Below are 26001 nucleotides of genomic sequence, written 5' to 3'. Positions count from 1 at the left end.
TTTAAATGGTTTTTTCACTATTGCACTTTACGCTTTAAATACTTGGGGGTTTTGACCAGTGATTGACATGACCTGCTTTACTTGCTAAGCAGCATTGTGGCTTTTAAAGGTGTTTGAAGTCTTTTTTTTAAATTTTTAAATTTATCATTTCAATTATTTTAATACACCGCTGTACAGGAAATACTGAAATACAAATATCAATTAGTCCATTGCCAATTGAATACTAACAAAAGAAAAAAGGAAATCAATTTTTTTACATAGTCTACTGGGGGGGGAGAGAAAAAGTTTTTAAGAAACAACCTTTGGGGAAACGAGGTTAAATTACTGGTTAAATTTCAAAAGAAAGACAAACAAATATACATCATTTCTAATTATTCCCAGCCACACATTACAGTAGTTCACCCTGGGCCACGATAGATACACCTTTACCTTCCAAGAAGAAATCCAATTAGGTGGATTAAAAAAAAATGTACTTATTTCCTTGGTAGGAAGCTTAGTGATTCAAATTGATTTTTTATTAGTAGTTCTACAATGAAAAATTTTTAAATACAAAGATGAAGAAATTAATTTATAGACAATTTCAATAAAAGTTGGACTGATGAAGATTTCAGCTGTTGGAAGTATTCAGTGCCCATCTGCATTCTTAAGGTCCACACAAAAATTTCTTACACATGGAGCTGCTATAGGTTAAGTAGTTTACATGTAGTTGTATGACAAATGCAATAGGAGAGATCTAGGTAAAGACATCACAGTCTTTCTTGCTGTAACATTGTGTTTCTTTGGCTTTCCTGAATCTGAAGTGTCACATTTGGGCCCACCCTTTATATAACTTCCATAGCTTATCCAGGGTTCTGTCCCTCTGCATTTTTCCTGCAACTGCAAAGCACACAAGGCAAATGGAAGCCTCTCCTTGTAGAGCAGGGATGTCAGAGTCCCTCCTCGAGGGCCACAATCTAGTCGGGTTTTCAGGATTTCCCCAATGAATATGCATGAGATCCATTTGCATCCACTGCTTTCATTGTATGCTAATAGATCTCATGCATAGTCATTGGGGAAATCCTGAAAACCCGACTGGATTGTGGCCCTCAAGGAGGGACTTTGACACCCCTGTTGTAGAGAATACCCAAGGCATGTGTCAGCACTTTGCATTTATGTAACATAAGTCCCAAAACATTGTGATGCCTAATGTACTTTTAACATTTTGTTGGGTGGGTATTCAGTCTCACATCTACCGGTAATAAGTTGCATACAAAGAGAGTGTACTAAGAGAGGATGTTGTCCTGGTTCCCTCACCTTGGCTATCCCTCTAAATTAGAGAGTCTTACTTTGAACACTAGGTTGTCCATTTTATATAGTAAATTTTCAAATTTAGTGGACAAAAATAGTTTTTCAGTTTAAAGAGTAGATGGCTTAGTGAAGATATAAATAATGTGTGTAATGGGACGAGTGGATGTGAATTGTTTGTTCACTCTTTCGGAAAGTACAGGGACTAGGGGACATGCATTAGAATTACTAAGTAGTATTTGTAAACCAAATTGAAGAAAATATTTATTTCTTCTCTCAATGTACAATTAAGCTCTGGAATTTGTTGCCAGAGAATGTGGTAAAAGCTGTTAGCATTGCAGGATTAAAAAAAAACAACCCTTGGACAATTTCTTGGAAGAAAATTCCGTAAACCAGTATTAAGATAGGCTTGGGGAAAATCTACTTCTTATTCCTGGAATAATCAGCATGGAATCTGTTTACTCTTTTGGAATCCTGACAGGTACTTGTGAACTGGATTGGCCACTGTTGGAAACAGGATATTGGGCTTGATGGACCTTTTGGTTTGTCCCAGAACGACAATGCTTGTGTAGTTATGTACTTAAAATAACTGAATTGATCATAAAAGTCAATGCAGCTGTTTTGCCTCCTTTTTTTGGTGAAAAAAGTATTTTCTCACCTGGAACAAGTGTTTGCTGTGGATGACAGAAGTGATAAATAAAGCCCACAAACCCTCCTACCACCCTGAATTTCACATTTCTTTCTAAGCTATGGAACTAATTGAGAAGACTATGAATTGCTCAACTGAATCGGACCAAAGGTCTTTCTAGCCCAGTATCCTGTTCTAACAGTGATCAGTCCAGGTCATAAGTATCTGGCAGAGTCTCATAAAGTAGCAATATTACATGTTACTTAATCTCAGGAATACGCATTGACTTTTTCTAGGCAGGTTCTCGCATGCTTAGAACTTTGCCCTTAATTCTGAACTGTGGGAAAACTGTTCCATCCTAGCATTGACAGATAACAACTGTCACTTGTTTGCTTGATCAGTCCTGCTGTCTAAGGAAAACATCTGCTACTATGGATGAGAAAGAGTATTCTCCAGAATATTTTGTGTAACTTAATCTCTTTGTTTTGTTTTTTCCCCCCACAGATACACTGGCCCCCTGTTGGATGAGGAGGCACTCCTAAAGGCAGCAGAAAGTGGCCTCTCTTCACCTGAGTTCTCAGAAGTCTGCACCTGGTTGAGTGATCAAATCAAAACACTGGGCAATATGGAAGAATGTATCGCATCAGGTATCTTTTTAATCCTTCCAGCACAATAAAAGATGGAAAGAATTGTACAAAAAGGGTTGAGAATGTCTTTGGTTCTGTATGTCTGTTCATTTGGGAGGCAAAATTACTTTACAACATTCAACAGAATGGGATGAAGCTTGGTAAAAAGACAAATCAAGTTTGAAAATGAGCTGGATGCACTGGGAAGGGGAAGATCCACCATTTTGAAGAGGCGGGCTTGCTAGCTGGAGGGAGTAGACATCCCTCCTGCAGGCCTTACTTCAGAAAGGGGGCATTGGGCATTGGGGGGGGGTGGCGGCAGGAGGGACGAGGCTCTATGCTAGAGCCACACCCTGAATACTGTGTGCAGTTCTGGTCGTCATATCTGAAAGATATAGAGGAATTAGAAAAGGTAAAGAGAAGGGCAACAAAAATGATAAAAGGGATGGAACGACTTCCTTTGAGGAAAGGCTAAAGCAGCTAGGGCTCTTCAGCTTGGAGAAGAGACAGCTCAGGGCTGATATGGTAGAGGTATATAAAATAATGAATGGAATGGACAGGGTAGATGTGAATCGCTTGTTCACGCTTTCCAAAATTGCTAGGACTAGGGGACATGCAGTGAAGCTACTAAGTAGATTTAAAACAAACCAGAGAAAATATTTCTTCACACAAAGTGTAATTAAACTCTGGAATTCATTGCCAGAGAATGTGGTGAAATCAGTTAGCTTAGCAGGGTTTAAAAAAGGTTTGCAGAATTTACTAAAAAGAGAAGTCATTATTGAGATGGCTTGGGGAAATCTATTGCTTATTCCTAGGTAAGCAGCATAGAATCTGTTTTGCTACTTGGAACCTGGGTTGGCCACTGTTGGAAACAGGATACTGGGCTTGATGGACCTTCGGTCTGTCCCAGTATGGCGATTTTTATGTTTATGTTGGTATTGTTGAAAGCACATTCAACCAGAGAAGTAGTCTCCTCCTGGGCAGAATCAAGGACAATACCTCTAAAGGAGATGTAGATCTGTGACATGGTCTTCCCTACACACTTTCGCTAAATTCTATAAGGTGGATGTGGCAGTGCACAAGGATTCCACTTTTGGATCCTCAGTATTGAAAGCAGGCTACTTCTCCCATTCGGGATTGCTTAGGTACGTCCTTAAGGTTCAGCATACCATTCCTATTGAACTGGAAAAAGTGATTAGGTTCCAATGTTGATAATATGTTTTCCAGTAGATAGGCATGATATACTGAACCCCCCCCTCCCGCCTGATAATTTCTGATGCACGTGTTGCTGCCTTATGCTTTATGGTCCTCTCCTTAGCTAAAACATCTCTGCCAGTTGAACTATGGATTCAGTATCAGTTTGTAAATACTCGTAGAATCTCAATAAATAATTGAACTCCACTAACATTCAAGTTGTTGCTTTTATTTGGTCTGTTTTACTGTTGAATGGTAATGTTTGTTCGTTTATACATTACAGTTTCATTGTTGATTGTTATAACATTATATGAGCAGATCATAACCTTTGTTTTAGGTAGCTCTCCATTTCCTGTCTTCTGTCTTTTATTCTAGAGCTCTTGCATGCTTTGGAATGAACTGAAGGAGGCAGCAGACTCCTGGGAGAAGGAGGAGGTTTCAAAAGCTGTGATTGACATCTTTCTGTAGTATGCTGGCGAGAATGGACAGAGTACCATAAGGTTCAGCATACCATTCCTATCTACAGGAAAAGATATTATCAAGATAAGAACCCTTATCTCTTTTTCATGATGAATAACTTTTGAACTATAGTGTATCTTTAACAGAAAACTCTTTAGAAGATTTTTCCTCAAAGCATTTTATTTTTAAAAAATCTAATTTTCTTTTAATTTATTTTATAAATCATTGATTTTATCTACCCTGCAAAATGGTAAAGGAGATGTACCTCCTCATGTGAAGAAAAGCTAAAGTGGTTAGGGTTCTTCAGCTTGTAAAAGAAATGCTGAGGAGAGAGATGACCGAGATCTACAAAATCCTGAATTGTGTAGAACAGGTAAAAGTGAATTGATTTTTTTCCCCACTCTTTCAAGTACAAAGACTAGGGGACTCTCGATGAAGTTACCTGAAAATACTTTTATAACAAATGGGAGGAAATATTTTTTTCACTCAACAAATATTAAGTTCTGGAACTTGTTGCTGGAGGATGTGGTAACAGCAGTTAGCATGTCTGGGTTCAGAAAAGGTTTGGACAATTCTTGGAGTAAAAGTCCATAGTCTGCTGTTGAGATAGATAGGGAGGAAGCCACTGCTTGCCCTGGGATTGGTAGCATGTAATGTTTCTACTATTTGGTTTCTGCCAGGTACTTGTGACTTGGATTGGCCACTGTAGAAACAGGATGCTGGGTTAGATGGACCATTGGTCTGATCCAGTATAGCTATTCTTACATAACGCTGGCACTCCTTGTCCATGCTCATTTCATGCATGAACTGAGCATGCACAAGGAGGACCAGCATAAGTGGCTGCAAAAGAGTCCACCGATTTCTTCTTTGCTGCTGAGGCTTCACCAAAACAGTTCCGGGCAACAGATTTCATCGGCTGGCAGGGGTTGGGCATACCTGCCAGCCTTTCGGCAGGTACTATACTTTGGTTGTGGAAGGGACCTGAGCCCAAACTGGGGGGCCTAGGCCACCAAGCACCCCCCCTCCCCAGTGGCTACATGAGTGTTCTAGTTTTTGAGAATAAGGACTTAGCAGTACCAGAAGAAAGTACTAGTATTTTTCTCTCAAAGTTGATGTATGTTTGGAAGTGGTTCCTAGTGAGTGAAGGGCTTCAGAAAGAACAGGGCAGATATAGAAGATGTTTACCGTATGAGTATGAAGAAGTGAGGTTTATGGCACTGTAACATGAGGTACACAGGGCAGAGTAGATTAATTTTATTGACTCTACTTGCCTTCATTTTTGCTCAGTCTCCTGACTACTCTTTTCAGGCACTTGGTTTCCAAATGTTGATGTGTATGTTTATATGTGCTTTGAAAAGGGTATAACTGTGTGCATGTACCAGTACTCTATGGGGGCAAATTGATTTCCATTAGGCACCCCAAGGTTGCATGACTTGTAATTTTTGTCCTCAAGTTTGTTGCCATTGAATGTAAAACATATCTACCTTTTACGTGCGTTAAAATAAGTAAAAATATGAATTGAGGAAACATGGTAAACACATTTTAAGAGAAATGTACACTCTTAAGCTAAAATGAGTAAAATTGTATGTGTTAGAATTGAGGAAATATGGTACACATATTTTAAGAGAAATGTACTCTTAACCTTGTTCATGCTTCTGGCAAAAAAATGAATCTCCATGTTCTGGAGACAGACTAATTTGTGATAGGAGCAGATGCAGTGGTGGGGATGGAAACTAAGTAATGATTTTAAGTGTTTCTGTTCTTGTTACTTTTGTAAGGTGATGATGACATTGAGAGCTTACAGCTGGAAATCAGCGGCTTCCTGAAGGAACTGTCCTGCCCGTATTCGGCACTCATATCTGGAGACATTAACGATAGGTTGAAGAAGAAGGAAGATTGTCTAAAACTTCTCTGTAAGTTCTACTGCTAATGGCAGCACCTATTGTAGTGGGGAGGTAACATGTACATGCAGGTTCTAGCCTTAAGAGAAAATCTATTCCCTTAAGGCCAGAGTGACCACTAAAAAGCTGGATATAGATAGGATGAATAGATCAGTACATTAGTATCTTCAAGGTACCGTACAGCAAACTCCATTTGATAAGTGTTCTGTTAAGGATAAAAGTGACTCAGTACACTAAGGAGTTATTTGATATAATACTTGTGTTAAAATAAAATTGTGTAATACTTTTAAAACAAACAATTAAAGGTGTATATATAAAGTGCAACAAGTGCTATTAAAGTGCTCAGTCACCAACCGAAAAGTGCAGGAGATAGCTGAGATTCCACATTCTTCAGCGAAACTTCCAGATCGTAGCGCTTCCTTTTGGGTTGTCCACAGCTCTATGCTCCTTTACCAAGGTGATGGTGGTTGTAGCAGCTCACCTACACTGAATGGGCATCCAAGTGTATCCCTTTCCTGGATGATTGGCTTATTAAAGCCCCCTCTCAATGGGAAGGTGAGCACGTGGTGCAACAGGTAGTGGATCTTCTCCAGAGCCTTGGTGAGATAATCAAATTCCGAAAAAGTCCACTTTCAGTTGAGTCAATGCTTGGAATATCTGGGAGTCCGCTTCAACAAGGTGCAGGGCTGTGTTTTTTCTTCCCGAGCCCAAAAGCTCAAGAAGCAAATCTTAGAGATCCAGGATCTACCGAATCATGACGGCCTTGCATTACCTTCAGGTGCTGGGCTCGATGCTTCTCTTGAAGTTGCCCCCTGGGCAGGAGCACATATGCAGCCGCACCAGGCCTCTCTTCTTTCCAGGTGGTCACCGCCATGCCACTCCCTGCAGATATAGCTCCCCTGGCATTTGGTGGCTCCAAGGGGATGCCTTATTGAGGGACATTGCTCTTAAATTCAACTCATGAGTGACCTCCACGTGTGATGCCAGTTTGAGTGGTCACCCACTCCAGGGAAAGTGTACCCCATCAGAAAGCAAGTGGTCCATGGATTATCTGTAACTGAGAGCCATTCATTTGACGCTGAAGAAGTGTTTTGTTTCTTGACAGGGAAGGCAGTCGGAGTATTTTCGGACAATGCTACAGTGGTAGCTTATGTAGACAGTCAAGGAGGCACGAGCAGCACTCCCGTACGCCTGGAGGCACAGATGTTGTTCCTGTGGGTAGAAGCTCTACCAGTCTTCTCGGCTGCACACGTGGCAGGAATAGAGAACATCCGAGACAACTCTGGATCTGGGAGAGTTGTCTCTGTCTCAGCAGGCGTTTGCCTTCATTGTGTAGCGCTGGGGAAGACTGGACATGGATCTAATGGCCACTGCCAAGAATGCGAAATATCACTTCTACAGTTGAGGTACTGAACCGAGAAGAGCAGGACTTGATGTCCTCATTCAACCCTGGTCCACTGAACTTCTGCTCTTTGTTTTTCCACCGTGGGCCCTGGTGTACTGGATCGTCCACAGAATAGCAACAATCATGGGCTGGTGTTTCTGGTATCTCCAGACTGGTCCCACTGGCCTTGGTATGCGACTCTGGTATGTCTGCAAAGGGACAGGTATCTCAAACAACTGGTGCTTCCAGGGCTCCTCAGTCAAAGCACAGTTCCTATGGAGAATCCAGAGCACTTTGGACTTGCAGCATGGCTCTTGAGTGCATGGCCCCTGATTCAGAAAGGCTACTTGGAGGTGGTTAACAACTCTCCGTAGAGTGAATATGCCTGTGGCTTATGCGATGTCCTGAAGTCTTTCCGTTGTGGTGCACCAAGGCACTGGTGGAATCTGAAAAGGCTCCTGTCCTGGTGATTCTAGCGTTTCTACAGATTGTAGAAACTACTTTCTTAATCACTTTTCCAACCATTGGTAATACTGAAATTGGTCTATAACTACTTGCTACCAATGGATCCAATGTATCACTTTTCAACAAAGCTTTCACTCACTATTTTTAATATTGTAGGAAATCCCTTAGGATAAGGACACATTAACAATAAATATCGAGGGTGGAGCAATAGACTGCAAGTTTTCTAATGAGAAGAGCAAGGATCCACCACCGATTGTGCAGGCACTAACACCGACTAAATCATGTCTACTTCCATATCCTGAGCTATTTGAAACTCTGTCAAATAAGCTTCAAATGACTGTACAACCATATCATCCTACGACCTCAACTCAGTACCCAACTCCAAAGCATCCATTTTATTTACTAAATATTGTGCAAAATCCTCTGCTCCTAGCCCTACATAATCTCCCTCCCATATATCCCTGTTATTGAAATGTGTCACAGTCTGAAGCAACTCTTTTGATTATTTAATACATTCTTAATCTCTCTATAATATGCATTTCTCACATCATTGCACACTGACAAGTATTCAAGGAGCTTCAGCTTACAATTTTCATACACATCAGCCACTCTTCCTTTTTTTCTGGTGGTGTTGTGTTATCTCCATTATGGCATTTCTGGCATAATGGAGATAACCATTAGCAACCAAACCTATACGAAAAGCTTGGATTTGGGAAGTATAAGCCCTAGTTACCACACGAAATAAACTACTGTAAGTAGTTGTTATTCCTTTGCAAAGGGCCCGGGTAATTAGTGCAGCTAGTATAGAAGTCCCCAAATCTATTGTCCACCGGGAAGCAAGCTATGAATAGTTCTGTGTTGAAATCATAGTAAAAAGTGCTTTATGAAAAATGGAAATTGAGGCAACACAATCTTCTTGTTCTCCAAACAAAGTACCCAATCTCTCCCTAATGCCCAAAGTTAACCTCTCCTTAAAAAAAAAAGCCCAAGTATAATGAGATAGCTGTAGCTAAGCAAAAAAATCTGTTAGTAGTAGCATTCCAAATCTCTAGTTGTTGAATAAGAACCCAGTGCAAATTCAATTTATAGAGCAAAAAGTTATAAAATTGAAGTTAATATTAACAAAAATGCCTCTGACTTAAACTTTATCCAGCAAAGTTGACAAACTGAAAAGGTCTTGTCTGAAACTCAAGAGTATACAAAATACTATTATAAAAGATATTTCAAATTTAAGACTAAAGACTAAATCATTTGAGAATTTTGCTAGAAGCAGCCATCTCTGGTTTTTTTTTAACTTTAAACTGGGTGTTTATCTTTCTCAGAGACATGTTGAAAAAGATATTGGAAGGAGATTCTGGGAATTGAGGATGAGAAAATTCTACCTTTTTCTCTAATATGTTGTTTGCCTAGGAAACCTATAGAAGGTCACAGATCTTGGACCAGATTGTAGCCCCTTTGGATGTGTCATAAATGTTGGAGTCATCAGATTCGGAGTATGCTGCTCCAGCTACTTTAAGTTGCCACAGTGGTATTAAAACTGGCTAAAAGCTGGTTGTTGAGAATGGGACTTAAAGGTACAAAATTTCCCAGATGTTTCAAGGGAAACCCAGAAACAATTTAGCCAGTTCCTAGTGATGAAACCAGGAGTTCTTAAGACTGGTGCAACTTTTTTCTTAGACATCACTTCAATGCTCCCTCTAAGGAATGGCCGGGCACATTCAATATTCTTTTAATATGAACAAGTTTTAAAAACCAACAATTTTCCAGATTTGTAAGAATTTTTGTGAGTGACCATGTAAAATCTGCAAGTGATGCTCCTAGAATGTATGAACATGCTCCGCTTAGAGGGAAAAAGCTGTAAATGTGTTATTAGATATCAGTCAATTATATATATCTTATTTGAACCGTCACATCTTTTAACATTTCTGGTAACTAAATGTATTTTGGGAGACCAATCAGGACACCCTTAATTGATAGCTGTTACGTTAATGTAGTTTTGTACTCTTGCTGTGTAACAGAATTTCCTTAGTTATTTTTTTTTTTTTTAATTTAAATTTCTTTATTCATTTTTTCATATTACAACAAGTGTATCAGAAAAATACATATAATCTTATAAACACACACTTGATTTTCCTTCATGAATACTTTAAGTACAATATATCATATTTATATTCATATTTTTATAATGCTTTAGATAATATATAAATCATTTAATATGTATGACAAATATAAATAAAATAAAAAAAGCTCCCCCAAGCCCTCCCTTCCTATTTCAGAAAATCTAACCTAATACTTCAAAATGCATTAATTAATTCATACATTCATACATATTGTGAGGTAAATAAAATAATACCCACCCACATCCCCATTCAACAAATAACATGTAACTGGAAAAATTATGACAGATTAAGTTATAACTTTTGGTGGAATTCGGTATGCCATATATATAAAATGGAGCGCACAATAGCAACACAGAAAGGTTATTTTGGTAAATTTCTGAAGATTTGGAGACCATTAGCAGATTTTTGTAATGATTAATAACATTTTCCCATAATAAGAGATTTGTTCCTTAGTTATTATGTTATATCCCTTACATTGAGGTCTTGGATCCAAGAAGAGTAGACTTGAGTGAAGATGTCCTATATTGGTGATGGATATTTGTAATTATTTGATTTGAAAACTGTAAAAGTGATAAATTAAACTTTTTTTTTTGAAAAGCAGAGGAGAAAGAAGAGACTCTTAAGGGACCCTTCTAGAAATATTTTTTTGAGGAGATACTTCTTGATTCCAATTGACTGTATGTACGGTTCAAAAAGTAGGAAGTAAACCATTCTAGTACAGCAGAACTAATGCCAGCATTAGTTGATGAGTAGTTTTGAGTGAGAAACTGTATTGAAGATGGCACTTAGATCAAGTTGTACCCACAAAGCAGCATCACTCAGGTGAGGTTCATTCATGTAGAGTAGATATTTTCCTGTCTCTAGAAGGCTTACAATCTGAGCTTCTACCTGTGGCAGTGGAAGGTTAAGTGGCTTATCCAGGATCCCAAAGAATGGCAGTGAGGTTGGACCCCTCACTTCGAGTTCTCCGTCCACTGCTCTATTAGGCTACTCCTATAATATGAAATTAAAATGAAAAAAATTGGGAGCAATAACCAAAAGCCTTGTTGAGGGTTTTGCATGGTCTTCCAGTAAAGTAAGTTGAAGGAGAGGAATGGAAGTATCCTCTGGAGTGGGTTAGTAGAGTAGAAACAATTGTGTCTTGGGAAAGGGAATTGGAAAAAGCAGGTAAGGATAGGAGAAGAGTAGAAGCAAAGGAAAAATAAAGAGAGTGAAAACAAGTTTGAGTTATTTGGTGTTGATTATTGAGGACTATGCAGTGCCTCAGGTTTCAGTCTTCTACCCTACCTTAAAAAAAGATAATGAGGGAAATTAACACTGGTTGCAGACACTCCAATAGGAGGGACTTTAGCCCCATAGCAAAAGCATAGAAGTTCACATGCTTCCACTCACACAAGCTCCACCCATGTCTTTTTTTTTCCTAACTTCTGAATCCTCCTCTACCACTATATTTTAATCCTATTACAGTGCAGGTTTCCTGCATTTCTACTGGTAGGCTAGTTCTGTTTATTACTGATTCTTACACATTATTTTTTCTACTTTTTTTTTCTTCTAGTATTTTTAAGCACTGAACTCCAAGCCTTGCAGATCATTAAGAACAAGAAACCTAAAGACTTGCCTTTGGCAGACAACAATGCAGTATACAAAGAAGTGCAGGCTATCTGTGACTCACTGGGCCTTCCAAAAGTGGAAGATTCTTCAATCTTGGTGTTGCTAAATAACTTGCAAAAAAAGGTACAAGTTTTTTTTTCTTATGTCTATTTCTAGTGGAATTCTATGCAAAATATTTGAATATTCTGCACTGTTTGTTTTTGCACAGAATTTCCCCATTCTAAGGCCTGAAATTTCCTCCTATTTCCTTCTAGCTTTGGCCTCCCCCACCCTCCCTAATGGCATATTTACATTTCTCTGTTCCTCCCTTCATTGTATTAGTTGTCCACCCTTCCTACTACTGCTACTACTACTTATTTCTATAGTGCTACCAGGCATGCACAGCACTGTACACCAAAATATGGAAGAGACAGTCCCTGCTTGAAAGAGCTTATAGTCTAGTTATGACAGACAAACTGGACCAAAAGGTACATCTATACACAGTGCTTAGATGAGGGAATTACAGAGGGATTGCTAATCCAGATAAGGGTGCTTGCAGGTGGGTTGAGGTTAGAAATTGAAAACAGCTTCAAAGAAGTGGGATTTAAGCCTGGATTTGAATACTTCAAGAGACAGAGCTTGATGTACCAAGTCAGGCAATTTGTTCCATAGATACAGTACAGCAAAGTAGAAGGGATGGCATCTGGAGCTGGCCATAGAGGAGAAGGGTACTGATAAGAGAGACTAACCCAATGAGTTGAGTTCTGGGGAGGAGTATAAGGTGAGAGGAGAGATACTGAGGAGCTTCGGAGTGAATACACTTGTAGGTCAGTTAGAGGAGTTTGAACAGATTGAAGGCGAAAAGAGAAAGTTTAGCGGAAGGTCAGTGAAAAGCAAGTTGCAGTAGGCTAGGCGAGAGGTGATGAGAGTATGGTGAACAGCATGTTCAAGTAGCTTGGATAAGAAGGGAAGGAGAGAGATGGGGCAATAGTTGGAAGGGCAGAGATCACACAGCAGGAGGAAGAGGAAGTGAACACTGTACATTGTCACTTCCTTCTCCTCTGCCAGCTTAGACTCGGCTACTTTTATATGAACCAAGCATCCTTAGAATTCACATAAACAATCTGGTCTAAGCTGGCAGAGGAGGAGGAAGTGACCCAGTGTGCAGTGGTTCACCTCCACCTCCTGTTGTACGATCTCTGCAGGGGAAAGGTGGGAGAGATAGAGTGCTGGCACTGAGCAGGATTCTGTATAATTGCTGAATTCTGCGCATTTTGCAGAACAGTGCAAATTCTTTGTACAGCACAGTTGCGAAGAATTCTCTAGGAGTACTGATGTCCTCTAAATCTGAGAGTACATACATTTCATTGATGAAATAAAGCCCCCAGGAAGAAGCAGAAGTGCAGTTCCAAATCCATGGTGGCATCAGCAAATTGCCTACTGTATCTAGAGTACAGAAGAGACAGGAATCTCAAGGACACTGGCACCAGTTTTGCCTCTTGATTTTCTGGAGTTGTTTTAATTTCTCAATGTCTGCATAAGCATACTGTTGCCCTTAGAGGAAATGGCTAATTTACAGTGTTAAATCAGTGAGCTGTGTCTACATTCAACTATGTCCAAAGGTTAGGCATCACTAGTAAAATGGTATGTTTCAATTAATCTTTAAGTGAAGGGAAACTGACATTTTCTACATAATATAAAATTTAAAAAATAAATAAACTTCATTCTTATCTTTATTCAGTTGACCTGTATAAGTTGGTAATGTGTAATCTCTGTTTCTGTTGTGGATACATGGGAGTCCATACTTTAGCTGTTTATTTCCACTTCCTGCAAAATTACAGAAGGGTATCACTTTAAGAACTTGAACTCCTTCTCTTCTGCAGTGGAGAACAGCTCCATCCTCAGTTTTTCCTTCTGGAAGCAAACTCAGAAGGTGTGTTCTGATCTGCACTGCTTCTTTTTGTTATTTTCGGTTATTTTTCTGTTGTATTTTTTTAATTCTTTGTGACTTTGTTGCTCAAAGGACACCTTTTTGGGTGGACTGCTGCTCCCAGGCCAATCTGTGAGTACGTGTGGCATACCAAGTTGGGGGGGAGTGTCCGCCCCGGGTGCAGGCTTAGGGGGGGTGCACAGCCGGCCAGGGCCGGAAAATTCAGCGGTGAATTTGAAACACCTCCCTTTCTGCCTCCCTGCCCCTTACCTTCGTGGCCGCGAGTCTAAATTACCTTCTTACAGCAGCTGGAGTTGCGTGTGGCTGCCGTAAAGGTCATCTCTGACGCAACCGGAAGTTGCATCAGACGCAACCTTTACGGCAGCCATACAGCCGGCTGCTGTACGAAGGCAATTTAGATGTCACCGGCCACAGGGCAGGGACTTTTGTTGGACCGGGCCTGTTGTCCGGGGGTGGGGTGGGGAAGAAAGCGCCACGAAGGTAAGGGGCAGGGAGGGAGAAAGGGAGTAAAGGTGGGGTGGAGAGGAAAATACGGGGGGGGGGGGGAGGGGGGATCTGTAAATTTTGGTTTTTAAGAGTTTCTGAGGCCAGGATTAGTTTCCCTCTCCTCCAAAACCCTAAAATCACTATTTTTTTTTTGTTCTGGCTCCAACTGCCTGATTTTGGTATGATTTTCTTGACAGTGGCCATCTTGGACTTTTAGTGATCTATTTTTAACTTCATTTTTTCTTCCTTATATCCACTTGTTATTGCTGGAGCCTGCCTCTAATGGATGCCCCTGGCCTTTCTAGTTTGGATCCTGCGTTTTTTGTGCAGTTACTGGTTGAGGAGCAGCTGTATTTCATGTGTCACAGGAGGACGGATGGGAGCTTCAGGCTCGGCTCCCAGTCTGTCCTTCAAGACCTTGGAACCCCCGAAATCCATGTCATTTCTGGCACCCTATCTATCTTGAAGCTCGATGCCCAGTAGCCCTCCACTTCGCAGTGCTCTGTCATTTTCTTTTTTCCTGCTCATCCAAATCTTACTGCCTTAGTCACTGACCAATGTGAGGTACCTGAGGGCTCCCTTAGGTGGCCAAAGCTATGTCTAGGCTCTGTCCTAATGCACCAGACTTCCAGCAGCTGTTTGTATAGTCGAAGGTAACTTATGCAGTGGTGCAAGTGACCAAGCGCACCTCCCTTCCTAGCGAGGATGGAGTGACGATGAAGTATGCACAGGACTATAAGGTGGATGTGAGCCTGACAGTTTGAAGTGCTGGCTTTGGGTAGCAAAGCTGCAGAAGTTGTCTCCTTTGTGGCCCGGGCCTGCCATACCAGGCTACGGACTAGTCCCTTAGAGCTAGGAGATTCCTGTCCCCACACTTGTTTAAGGAGGGTGTGGAATATGTGGCCAATGCTCTTTCCTTAGCAAAGCAGCAGATGAATCCAGAGACAAGTGGGTATAGCTCACATCGACCAGCAGGTGGAGATAGAGAAACTTGATTAACAGTTGTTCTTATAGCCTGGTGTTCCTCCTGTTGAATCAGTTTTGCTCTATCTCCCAGCAGGGGTGGAGCTATCTTTCTAGCTCCTGGATTCTGACTGTGCCTGGTGTTCATTTCTACTCCTCTGTTGAGCCTACGGCTCTTCAGTAGGACCGGGGTGCCTGGCTGAGTGGTGCCGGCTTTAGGAGCTACACCTGGGCCCTCCCAGGACCCTTCTCCACTCTCCCCTCCGATTGATTGAGGGGTTTCCTGGCTCTCTGTGGTGTTTTTTGTTTTTTTCTTCATTCTTTCTTTTCTGCAGGAGGGAGTATCTAAAGGATTGGCCTATAACTCTCTAAAAGTTCAGGTAGCGGCCATTGCCTGTTACAGGGGCCGGGTGTCTCGCTCGACGCTCGCGTCACACCCGGACGTGGTTCAATTCCTTAAGGGGGTTCACCATATCCGCCCGCCGGTAAAGCGCACCTGTCCAACGTGGAATCTTAAACTTGTCCTTAGTAGGTTGCAAGTGGCTCCGTTTGAGCCTCTGTCTGCGGCAACTTTGAAGGATGTCACGTTGAAAACAGTGTTTTTGGTAGCTATGGCGTCTGCAAGACGAGTGTCGGAGCTACAGGCCCTGTCTTGCAGAGAACCTTTTTTGCGTATTTCGGATGCAGGAGTATCTGTGCGGACGGTTCCTTCCTTCCTTCCTAAGGTTGTTTCTTCGTTCCACATAAACCAGAGTTTATTCCTTCCGGCCTTTCGGAAAGAGGATTGGGGGACGCGATTCTCGTTGTTGCGTCTACTGGATGTACGCCGCATGGTTCTACATTACTTAGGGGTGACTAACGACTTTCGCCGGTCGGATCATCTCTTCGTATTATTTGCAGGTACAAACAAGGGTATGGCTGCGTCTAAAGCTTCCATCGCTCGTTGGGTCAAAGAGACTATTGCTTCGGCTTATTTGTTGGCGGGGAAGTTAGTTCCGGAGCAACTTCGTGCTCATTCGACTCGTGCGTTGGCGACGTCTTGGGCGGAGTCTGGTGGTATGTCTTTGGAGGAAATTTGCCGGGCGGCTACTTGGTCATCTGGGAATACCTTTTCAAAGCATTACCGTCTGGACGTGGCGGCCTGTGCGGAGGCAAGTTTTGGCGCTTCGGTGATTGCAGAGGCGACCTTGGCTTCCCACCCAGTTTGAGTTTGCTTTGCTACATCCCACTTGTCTCTGGATTCATCTGCTGCTTTGCTAAGGAAGGTAAAATTATGTCTTACCTGTTAATTTTCTTTCCTTTAGAAGCAGCAGATGAATCCAGAGCCCCACCCAGGTGGTCTCTCTGTTGGTCTTTTGGGTTTTTAGGTTCATTTAGGGGGTCGCTGGTGATGGTTTTCTTGCATTTCTGATTGGAAGTTTAAGACTGGAATGAAGTTTTTTTTTTTTGGGATGCTCATGGTCATTTCTCGGGATGCTTGGGCAAAGTGCATAACTGATTCAACAGGAGGAACACCAGGCTATAAGAACAACTGTTAATCAAGTTTCTCTATCTCCACCTGCTGGTCGATGTGAGCTATACCCACTTGTCTCTGGATTCATCTGCTGCTTCTAAAGGAAAGAAAATTAACAGGTAAGACATAATTTTACCTTATGACACTGGAGTTCTCAGTAAGGTTGTGGCCTTCTCCATTTCTGCCCGCCGGATGCTCTGGATCAGGCATTGGGTAGGTGACTTAACTTCCAAGACAATTCTCAGCAGATTACCTTTCAAGAGGCAGATGCTGTTTGGCAAAGGGCTAGACGACCTCATGGTCTGTGTGGCGGATTGCTGCCTCAAATCCCTCCTGGATAGTAGGAGTCGTTGTTCTGCTGGGGGCGGTAGAGGCAATTTTTCTCCAGTTACTCCTCTCAGAGGCCCTTTCAGGGATCCAGACAGAGATTTGGCAGTTACAGGCACCAGCATCCCATGGGTTCCCACGATGGCTCAGCCTTCAAGAAGAAGCAATGACGCCAGGATGACAGCTACTCGTTCTTATATCGGGCGGGGGGGAGGGAGGGGGCAGTCACCATTCTGGAAAAGATGGGAACAGATTTTGTCTGGCCTCTGCGTATTATCAGGAAGGGGCACAGGTTCAAGTTTTCTTGGCCCCCTCCAGATCTGTTCCTCGACTTTCTTGCTGGACGGCCAGAGATGGAGACTAGAGTCAGTGACAGTGCAACATCTCATAGCTATTTGCGCCATAGAATTAGTTCCTGAAGAGAAATTGGGACAAGTACTGTTATTTAGGACAAATTTAGTTACTCATGGTCCTACAATATAGCAATGTTACTTACCGTAACAGTTGTTATCCAGGGACAGCAGGCAGCTATTCTCACTAGTGGGTGATGTCATCAGACAGAGCCCCGGTACGGACGTCTCACAAGCACGTGTTGCTTGTAGAAACTTAAAGTTTCTAGATGCCCGCACCGCGCATGCGCCGGTGCCTTCCTACCCGGAGATCCGGGCGTGTCTCCTCAGTTCAGGTAGCTAGCCTGAGAAGCCAACCCAGGGGAGGTGGGTGGGACGTGAGAATAGCTGCCTGCTGTCCCTGGATAACAACTGTTACGGTAAGTAACATTGCTTTATCCCAGGACAAGCAGGCAGGTATTCTCACTAGTGGGTGACCTCCAAGCTAACCTCAGTGGGATGGAGGGGGAGTTGGCGACTTAAGAGAATAAATTTTTCAATACTGTTTGGCCAAACTGTCCATCCCGTCTGGAGAGGGTATCCAGACAATAATGTGAGGTGAATGTGTGAACCGAGGACCAGGTGGCAGCCTTGCAAATTTCCTCGATTGGTGTTGATCTGAGGAATGCTACTGAGGCTGCCATTGCTCTGACCTTATGGGCTGTGACCTTACAAGGAAGTGATAATCCAGCCTGGGCATAGCAGAAAGAGATACAAGCCGCCATCCAGTTAGAGATGGTGCGCTTTGATACGGGTCTTCCCAACTTGTTAGGATCGAAGGAGACAAAAAGTTGAGGAGTGGTTCTGTGTGGCTTGGTGCGATCCAGGTAGAAAGCCAAGGCACGTTTACAGTCTAGAGTGTGAAGGGCCGATTCTCCGTGGTGAGAATGAGGCTTAGGGAAGAATACTGGAAGTACGATGGATTGGTTTAGATGAAATTCGGAGACCACCTTAGGCAGGAATTTCGGGTGAGTGCGGAGGACCACCTTATCATGGTGGAATACTGTGAATGGTGGGTCCGCCATCAATGCCTGGAGTTCGCTGACTCTGCGAGCGGACGTAAGGGCTACGAGGAAAAGCACTTTCCAGGTGAGATACTTCAGAGGGGCCCTGTTGAGTGGTTCAAACGGGGGCTTCATGAGGTGGGAAAGGACTACATTGAGGTCCCAAACCACTGGGGGTGGTTTGAGAGGAGGGTTAACGTGGAAGAGTCCTTTCATAAATCTGGCGACCACCGGATGGGCCGAGAGGGGTTTCCCTTGTAGAGGCTGGTGGAACGCCGCAATAGCGCTCAGGTGGACTCGTATGGATGTGGACTTGAGCCCAGATTGAGATAGGTGCAGGAGATAGTCCAGCACGGAGGATAAGGAAGCTCGCTGAGGTTCCTTTGACTTAGAAACGCACCATGAGGAGAATCTGGTCCATTTCTGGGAGTAGCATTGTCGAGTGGCGGGCTTCCTGGAAGCTTCCAAGACCTCCCTCACTTCTTGTGAGAATTGGTGAGGGGTTACGTTGAGAGGAACCAAGCTGTCAGGTGGAGAGACTGCAGGTTGGGATGAAGTAGTGATCCTTGATGTTGAGTAAGTAGTGAAGGAAACACTGGAAGTGGTACTGGTTCCCTGCTGCTGAGTTGAAGTAGGAGGGAGAACCAAGGTTGTCTGGGCCACCGAGGAGCTATTAGAATCATGGTGGCCCGTTCGAGTTTCAGCTTGACCAGAGTCTTCTGGATCAGCGGAAATGGTGGGAACGCATATAGAAATCGTTTCCCCCAGTTCAGTAGAAAAGCATCTGCCTCGAGGCGATGAGGAGTGTAGATCCTGGAGCAGAACTGAGGCAGTTTGGCGTTGTGGGGAGCCGCAAAGAGGTCTATCTGAGGCGTCCCCCATTGCGTGAAGATTTGGTGAAGGGGGTTGGAATGGAGAGTCCATTCGTGCGGTTGTAGCAGACGGCTTAGTTTGTCTGCTAGGACGTTGTTCTCCCCCTGGATGTATACTGCTCTGAGTAGGGCGTTGTGGCGCACCGCCCAGTCCCAGACTCGTAGAGCTTCCTGGCAAAGGAGGGACGAGCCCGTGCCCCCTTGCTTGTTGATGTAATACATGGCAGCCTGATTGTCTGTGCGAATGAGGATTACCATGTCGTGAAGTAGATGTTGGAAAGCTTGGAGCGCATTGAAGATGGCTCTGAGTTCCAGTAGATTGATTTGGTGTAGTCTTTCCGCACTGGTCCAGAATCCTTGGGTGCGGAGACCCTCCAGGTGGGCCCCCCATGCGTAATTCGACGAATCGGTTGTGAGAACTTTCTGATGGGGGGGAGAGTGCATCAGCAAACCTCTGGATAGATTCGAAGAGGTCATCCACCAAAGTAGAGACTGCCGAAGAGCAGGTGTGACTACGATGCGTTTGGATAGTGGATCGGATGTCTGATTCCACTGTGATGCCAGGGTCCACTGGGGGATCCTGAGGTGGAGTCTGGCAAAGGGTGTCACGTGTACTGTGGAGGCCATATGGCCCAGGAGCACCATCAGTTGTCTCGCCGGTATGGTTTGGTGAGTGACCACCGACTGGCAGAGATGAAGAAGAGACTCCATGCGTTGCCGGGGCAGGAATGCTCGGAGTCGGGTGGTGTCCAGGACCGCTCCGATGAAGGGGAGGGACTGGGTGGGTTGTAGATGGGACTTGGATAAGTTGATCTCGAAGCCCAAATTCTGGAGGAAGTAGGTCGTAGCCAAGGTCGCCGAAGTGACCTCTGGGGCTGACGGGGCCTTGATGAGCCAGTCGTCGAGGTATGGAAAGACCTGTAGACCCCTGTCCCGGAGTGCTGCGGCCACTACCACCAGGCACTTTGTGAAGACTCTGGGGGACGAAGATAGGCCGAATGGTAGCACTCGATACTGTAGGTGCAGATTTCCCACCCGAAATCTGAGGAACTTTCGGGAGGCCGGGTGAATGGGGATGTGAGTGTAGGCCTCCTTGAGATCCAGGGAGCATAACCAGTCGTTCTGCTCGAGGAGGGGGTATAGAGAAGCCAAAGTCAACATGCGAAACTTCTCTTTGACCAAGAACTTGTTGAGGGCCCGAAGGTCTAAAATGGGTCGCAGGTCGCCCGTTTTCTTCGGGACGAGGAAGTACCGGGAGTAAAACCCTCGGTTCAATTGGTCTGACGGGACCGTCTCGACCGCCTGAAGCTGAAGTAAGGTTTGGACTTCCTGAAGAAGAAGGGCGGTCTGCGTCGAGCTTGAAGGATACTCTCTTGGAGGATGGTCCGGGGGGGCCCGGTGGAATTGCACAGAGTATCCTTCTCTTATGATGGAGAGGACCCATAGGTCCGTGGTTATGGCCTCCCATCGGTGGTAAAAAAGATGGAGGCGGCCCCCTATGGGAGAGGCCGAGGTTATGCTCCCGGGAGGGGCGTCAAAAGGGCTGGGGAGCCTTAGGTACAGCCGGTGGCTGGAGTTTTTGCTGAGGCTTCTGGGGGGGTTGTCTCTTCGCAGGCTGTCTCGCAGCGGGCGTTTGTCTGGGCATGTAACGCCGCTGGTAAATCAGGGGTGGCCTGGAAGGTCGAGACTGTTGAGGTTTGGGTTTGGGCCGTAGGATGGATTGAAAGGATTTTTCATGATCCGACAGCTTCTTGGTAACAGTTTCGATAGACTCATCGAACAGGTCAGCTCCAGCACATGGTACGTTGGCGAGTCTGTCCTGTAGGTTGGGATCCATATCGATAGTACGGAGCCATGCCAGGCGACGCATAGCTACCGCGCTTGCGGCGGCGCGTGCCGAGAGTTCGAATGCATCGAAGGAGGATTGCATCAGCTGGAGTCGTAATTGGGAGAGGGAGGCTACCACTTCCTCGAACTCGAATCGAGCTTGGTTGTCTATGAACGGAGTGAACTTGCGGAGTACCGGCAAGAAGAACTCCAGATAGGAAGAGAAAAAGAAGTTGTAGTTTAGCACCCGTGACGCCATCATGGAGTTTTGGTAGAATTTTCTACCAAATTTGTCCATCGTTCTCCCCTCTCGGCCCGGCGGTACAGAGGCGTAGACCTGGGAGGGATGAGAGCGTTTAAGAGAGGACTCGACCAGTAGGGATTGGTGGGAGAGTTGAGGGCCCTCGAACCCTTTATGGTGCACGATGCGGTATCGAGCATCGAGTTTGCTGGGGATCGCCGGTATGGAATACGGCGTTTCGAAGCACTGCATGAAGGTCTGGTCCAGTAATTTATGCAAGGGGAGCCGAAGCGACTCCGTTGGAGGGTTAGGTAAGTGCATGGTGTCCAGATACTCTTTGGAGTATCTGGAGCCCGTGTCAAGGGTCACATCCAGATCATCCGCCATTTGTCGGAGGAATGATGAGAAGGACAATTGCTCCGCCAGCGTCGGTCTGTGGGACGGGCTGGAGGAGGATGAGGCCTCCAGGTCCGTGGACATCGGGGAGTGACAAGGGGAATCGGGTACCGGTGTCTCCTCGTACTCCGGGCCCCTCGGAGGGGACACCTCTGATGAGGAGTATCCCCTACGTTGCAGTTTTTTCTGCGGTGACACCTCCGAATGGCGTGAGGAGTGCCAGGATGAGTGTCTCGATCGGTGTCCGTCTCGGTGGCGGGACGGGGATCGGGATCGTCTGTGCATCGCATGGTCTCCCGAGGCCCCCAAGTGGATAGGGCTGGAAGCGGTGGATCGCAACTGGGTTTGCGATGCGGGTTCTTGCGATGCTACCCAAGTCTGGTAAGGAGTACGGAAGAACTCTTCCTGACTATGCCCAGGGCTTCGAGTATCGAGCGGAGGTCTGGTCCCATGTTGGCGCGGAGGCGTAATGGGTTCTAATGGCGGCATATCGGTAAGCGAGGCTTGCCGCGTGGGCATCGCCGCCCTCCCCCGTTCGTCCTCGTCGGTTGTCGAGGTCGAACGGTGAGGGGGAGGGGGCGGACCGCCCCTTTGGATCGGTGCCGGGAGGTCACCCTGTATGGCAGCGATGAGCCCGGGTCCGATGGTCTGCATGAGCTCAACGAATTGAGCTTCCAGCACGGACCGCAGCGAAGCCGATAGGGAGGGATCCGCACCGAAAGGGGGTCCTCCTGCACGGACATCGCGCTCCTTCGAGGTCGAGTGCTTCTGCTTAGTAGCTTTCGGCACTTTGATGACCATTGGTGGCACTGTGGAAGGAAGAGGTACCTGAACCGAGGAGACCGGGGCAGGCACCGACGTCGAGCTCGTGGATGGTGTCGGGGTGAGCGATGCCGGTTTCACCACACTCGATGCAGGGGTGGTCGATGCCGGTTTCGCCCGAACCGGGGAGGTATCAGATGAAGTGGAGGCTGTGGGATCCTTAGCTGCGTCCATTTTGAACATCGATTCCCACAATAGGCAACGCCGCTTGAATGAGCGTGCCGTAAGGGTAGAGCAAGGCCCGCACGATTTCGGGATGTGGTCAGGGCCCAAACACTGCAAACAGCGCCAGTGAGGGTCCGTGAGTGAAATCGCGCGTTGGCACTTGCTGCACTTCTTAAACCCGGTGATTGGCCGGGACATAGGCCGGAAAATCTCCGCCGCGAGGTCGAAGCCAGTGGGCCTGAGCCACGTGGCCGGCCCGTTCGACCCGCCGGAGGAAATAATCTTCTTTTTTTTTTTTTTTTTTTTTGAAAAGAAAAGAACTGTTAACTGTAATTAAAAGAAAACGAAAACGCGGACAAGGAAGGCAAATTTAACTGAATTCAGCTAGCGCATGAAGAAGTTGAACTTCTCAGCTCCGCGGAAAAGAAAGAACTGAGGAGACACGCCCGGATCTCCGGGTAGGAAGGCACCGGCGCATGCGCGGTGCGGGCATCTAGAAACTTTAAGTTTCTACAAGCAACACGTGCTTGTGAGACGTCCGTACCGGGGCTCTGTCTGATGACATCACCCACTAGTGAGAATACCTGCCTGCTTGTCCTGGGATAACCTGATAATGCGACTAGCTATTCTTAACAATGTGGGAATTTGGTTAGAAACTGTTACTTTAAGTTGGTTAGATAACTAAATAGCTATTCTTAGAAGCTGTTGTTATTGACAACAGTTTTATTGTTTCAATAACAACAACTTAGTACTAGTACTGCTGTAAAGCAGAAAGTTAATTTAGTGATAAATAGGCAGTTGAAAACCGAGTTGATGTCATACTTTAGGATAAAAACTAAAAAGTAGGGGGGCGGGCCAAGATGGCGGCATCGACCAGACGTTGAGATCGGGCTCTCTCTGCTTTGGAAGTGTAATCGCTAAAAAATAATGCCCCATAAGAGGAAAGGGAGCATTAAGGCGCCAGCTTCCTCGACGCCGATGCCCCCAGCTCGTCAGCAGATGATTGAGCAGTTGTTACCTGGTATCTGCATCCAGCGAAGTGAAGTAACTCTGGCTGTGGGGGAGAGTAGAGAAGGCTCCAGCCCACATGGAAATGAGATCTTACTTTCGCCTCCTTTCACCGAACCTCCTCCCTGTCCGGCTGACTCTGCTGCTTTGGCAGTAGGAACGGAAAGTGTTGCTGAAGTTGCACACGGAGCTCCTATGGGGGAAGCGCCCAGAGCAGATGAGCTTCTGCCAACAGTGACCAACATTGGGGAGCTTATCCCCTCCGGTGAGGTGACGCTAGCAGCGATTTGGGGACTGCTACAGAAGATGGACTCTGAGGCAAAGAAGACTTCTACAGAGGTAAAAACACTGGCTAGTAAGATGGACTATTTAACTAAGGCCCTGGAACATTCAAACTCTGAGACAAAAAAAATCTTCACGGAAGTAAAAACAGAAGTTAAATCCCTTGTAGATTTTAAAAATGCTGCAATTAAAGATTCAGCGATTCTACATTGTAAGCTTGACAATATAAAAAACTTTAACCGAAGGCTGAATGTTAGGATTTTGAATTTCCCCAAAGTACCCGGGATATTAGCCTATGATATGTTTAAGAAATACTTAGTGGAAATCTTAAAGTATTCCCTGGATAATATTTCTCCTTTGAATAAAGTTTATTATTTGCCTTTTTCACATAAAAATTGGGATACAATGGGGGTTGGACCTAAATAATATTTCAACCATCTTGGAGGAATCTATTACAGATATGACTCCGAGAATGACACTTTTGGCTTCTTTTATTTTCCAACAGGACATTGATTCCTTTATGAAACTTTACTTTCTTGTTTCTAAAGAACTGTTCTATGGAAAAAAGATATGGGCATTCCTGGATGTAACTAAGGTTACTCAGGAAAGGAGGAAACTTTTCTTAGCAATGCGACAGGATACTAGGGCTTTGAGGGCGTTCTTTTTTCTTGCATATCCGTGTAAATGTATTGTTAAATATGCTCAAGTTAAGTATGTCTTCTTTCAACCAGAGCAGTTAAGATCTTTTCTGGAGCTGAAGAAAATGGCTGCTGCTGTATAGGTGATAATTTGAATTAGAATGCAGAATGTTATGTTATAGCCTTTCATGGTACCTTTTTTCAACATGATTAATTAACTTATTTACTTGCTTAACCCTCCTCAATAGTTTTTGTGGTCTAAGAAAGCATATCTGTATTGCCTCTTTATTTTTTGTAAAATGTGATGTTGAACATTTGAACATTTATTCCTGCTGTATTATCTTAAGCAAAATGTACTTTCTTGTAAAGTTATAAAACTGAATAAATATATAAATTAAAAAAAACCTAAAAAGTAAGAATGTCAGAGACTAGAAACAGTGCTGAAGTATAGCTGCTTGGGGAGGGCATTAATGAACTGTCTAGTTTACATCTTCCAATCAATGGGGATGTTCTTCGATTGATGATGTACTTACACACTGACAAACAGGCTGCTTTGAAAAAGGCAGCTCATCTGGCCATGTTTTTTAAGGTCTTGAAAATTTGGCAGCATACAAGAATAACACATCAGCGAATAGACTCAGGAATTTGCATATTGATGAAGCTTTATGATAATATGAGAAGCTTAAAAAGAACCGGCACAGATGCAATGAACTTGATCTAGTGAATCAAGAAGCCTTCAAAGAACGTCTTGCCCATCTTTTTGATGTTGCTACCAATGTTGCTTCTAATGATGCATTAATGAATATCAAAGAAGACAATTACACAGAGGCAAGATGTTTTGTCAGACAGCATGGCATGTACTTGCAAAGAAGGAGGATAGAAAGAGAGCACGAGAAGAAAGATCTAGTAAGTTTGCAGCCAAAGTAGAGGCAGAACCCCTTGTTTCAGTTCTCGGTCAAAACAGCTAAAGGTGAACATCCTTGCACATTCTGAAGTTACCGGAGTGTTAGATTGTGTTAATTTGCCAGACAGGAATCCCAAGTTTGTCATTGGTGCTGTTGCCAAAGCACTTGGCCATGATGTAAATGAAATGACATTTGTAGTGCAAGAACCATGAAGGAGGCAGCCGTTCTGAAGGTTGAATTCCTTGATGAAACATTAGAAACTCCATTACTGCTGCATTGAGATGGGAACTCTCCTCCTGGACATTACTGGAAGTGAAGAAATGGTTGACTAGAATTTCAGTACTTGTCACTGGCAATGGGGAAGAGAGGTTACTCGGAGTTCCAAGCTGAAGTCTGACTCGCAGTGCTGGATGAATGGCATCTTCAGAGATGAGTTCAGGGACTGGTATTTACGTTCAAACAGTTTTTATTGAGAAGACACAACACAAAGTAATAACAGTGCACTCAAAAGAACAGATCATCTAAAAGTACAATAAAGCTCAGCCAGACTACAAAATACAA

General features: G+C 44.3%; 1 protein-coding gene across 1 annotated transcript in view; it reads left to right on the top strand.

The window, feature by feature from the left end:
• The window catches only part of FAM98B (family with sequence similarity 98 member B), a 55888-nt gene that overhangs the window by 15374 nt on the left and 14513 nt on the right, over positions 1–26001 (top strand). The window contains exons 2-4 of the mRNA XM_033950868.1: positions 2417–2559; positions 5970–6104; positions 11617–11795. Coding sequence (XP_033806759.1) covers positions 2417–2559; positions 5970–6104; positions 11617–11795 — 457 coding nt within the window. The remainder of the gene's footprint in view (positions 1–2416; positions 2560–5969; positions 6105–11616; positions 11796–26001) is intronic.

The sequence above is a fragment of the Geotrypetes seraphini genome, chromosome 7 (genome assembly GCF_902459505.1).
Source record: "Geotrypetes seraphini chromosome 7, aGeoSer1.1, whole genome shotgun sequence".
In the NCBI taxonomy this organism is placed as follows: domain Eukaryota; kingdom Metazoa; phylum Chordata; class Amphibia; order Gymnophiona; family Dermophiidae; genus Geotrypetes; species Geotrypetes seraphini.
This window is presented reverse-complemented; position numbering and strand designations above follow the sequence as displayed.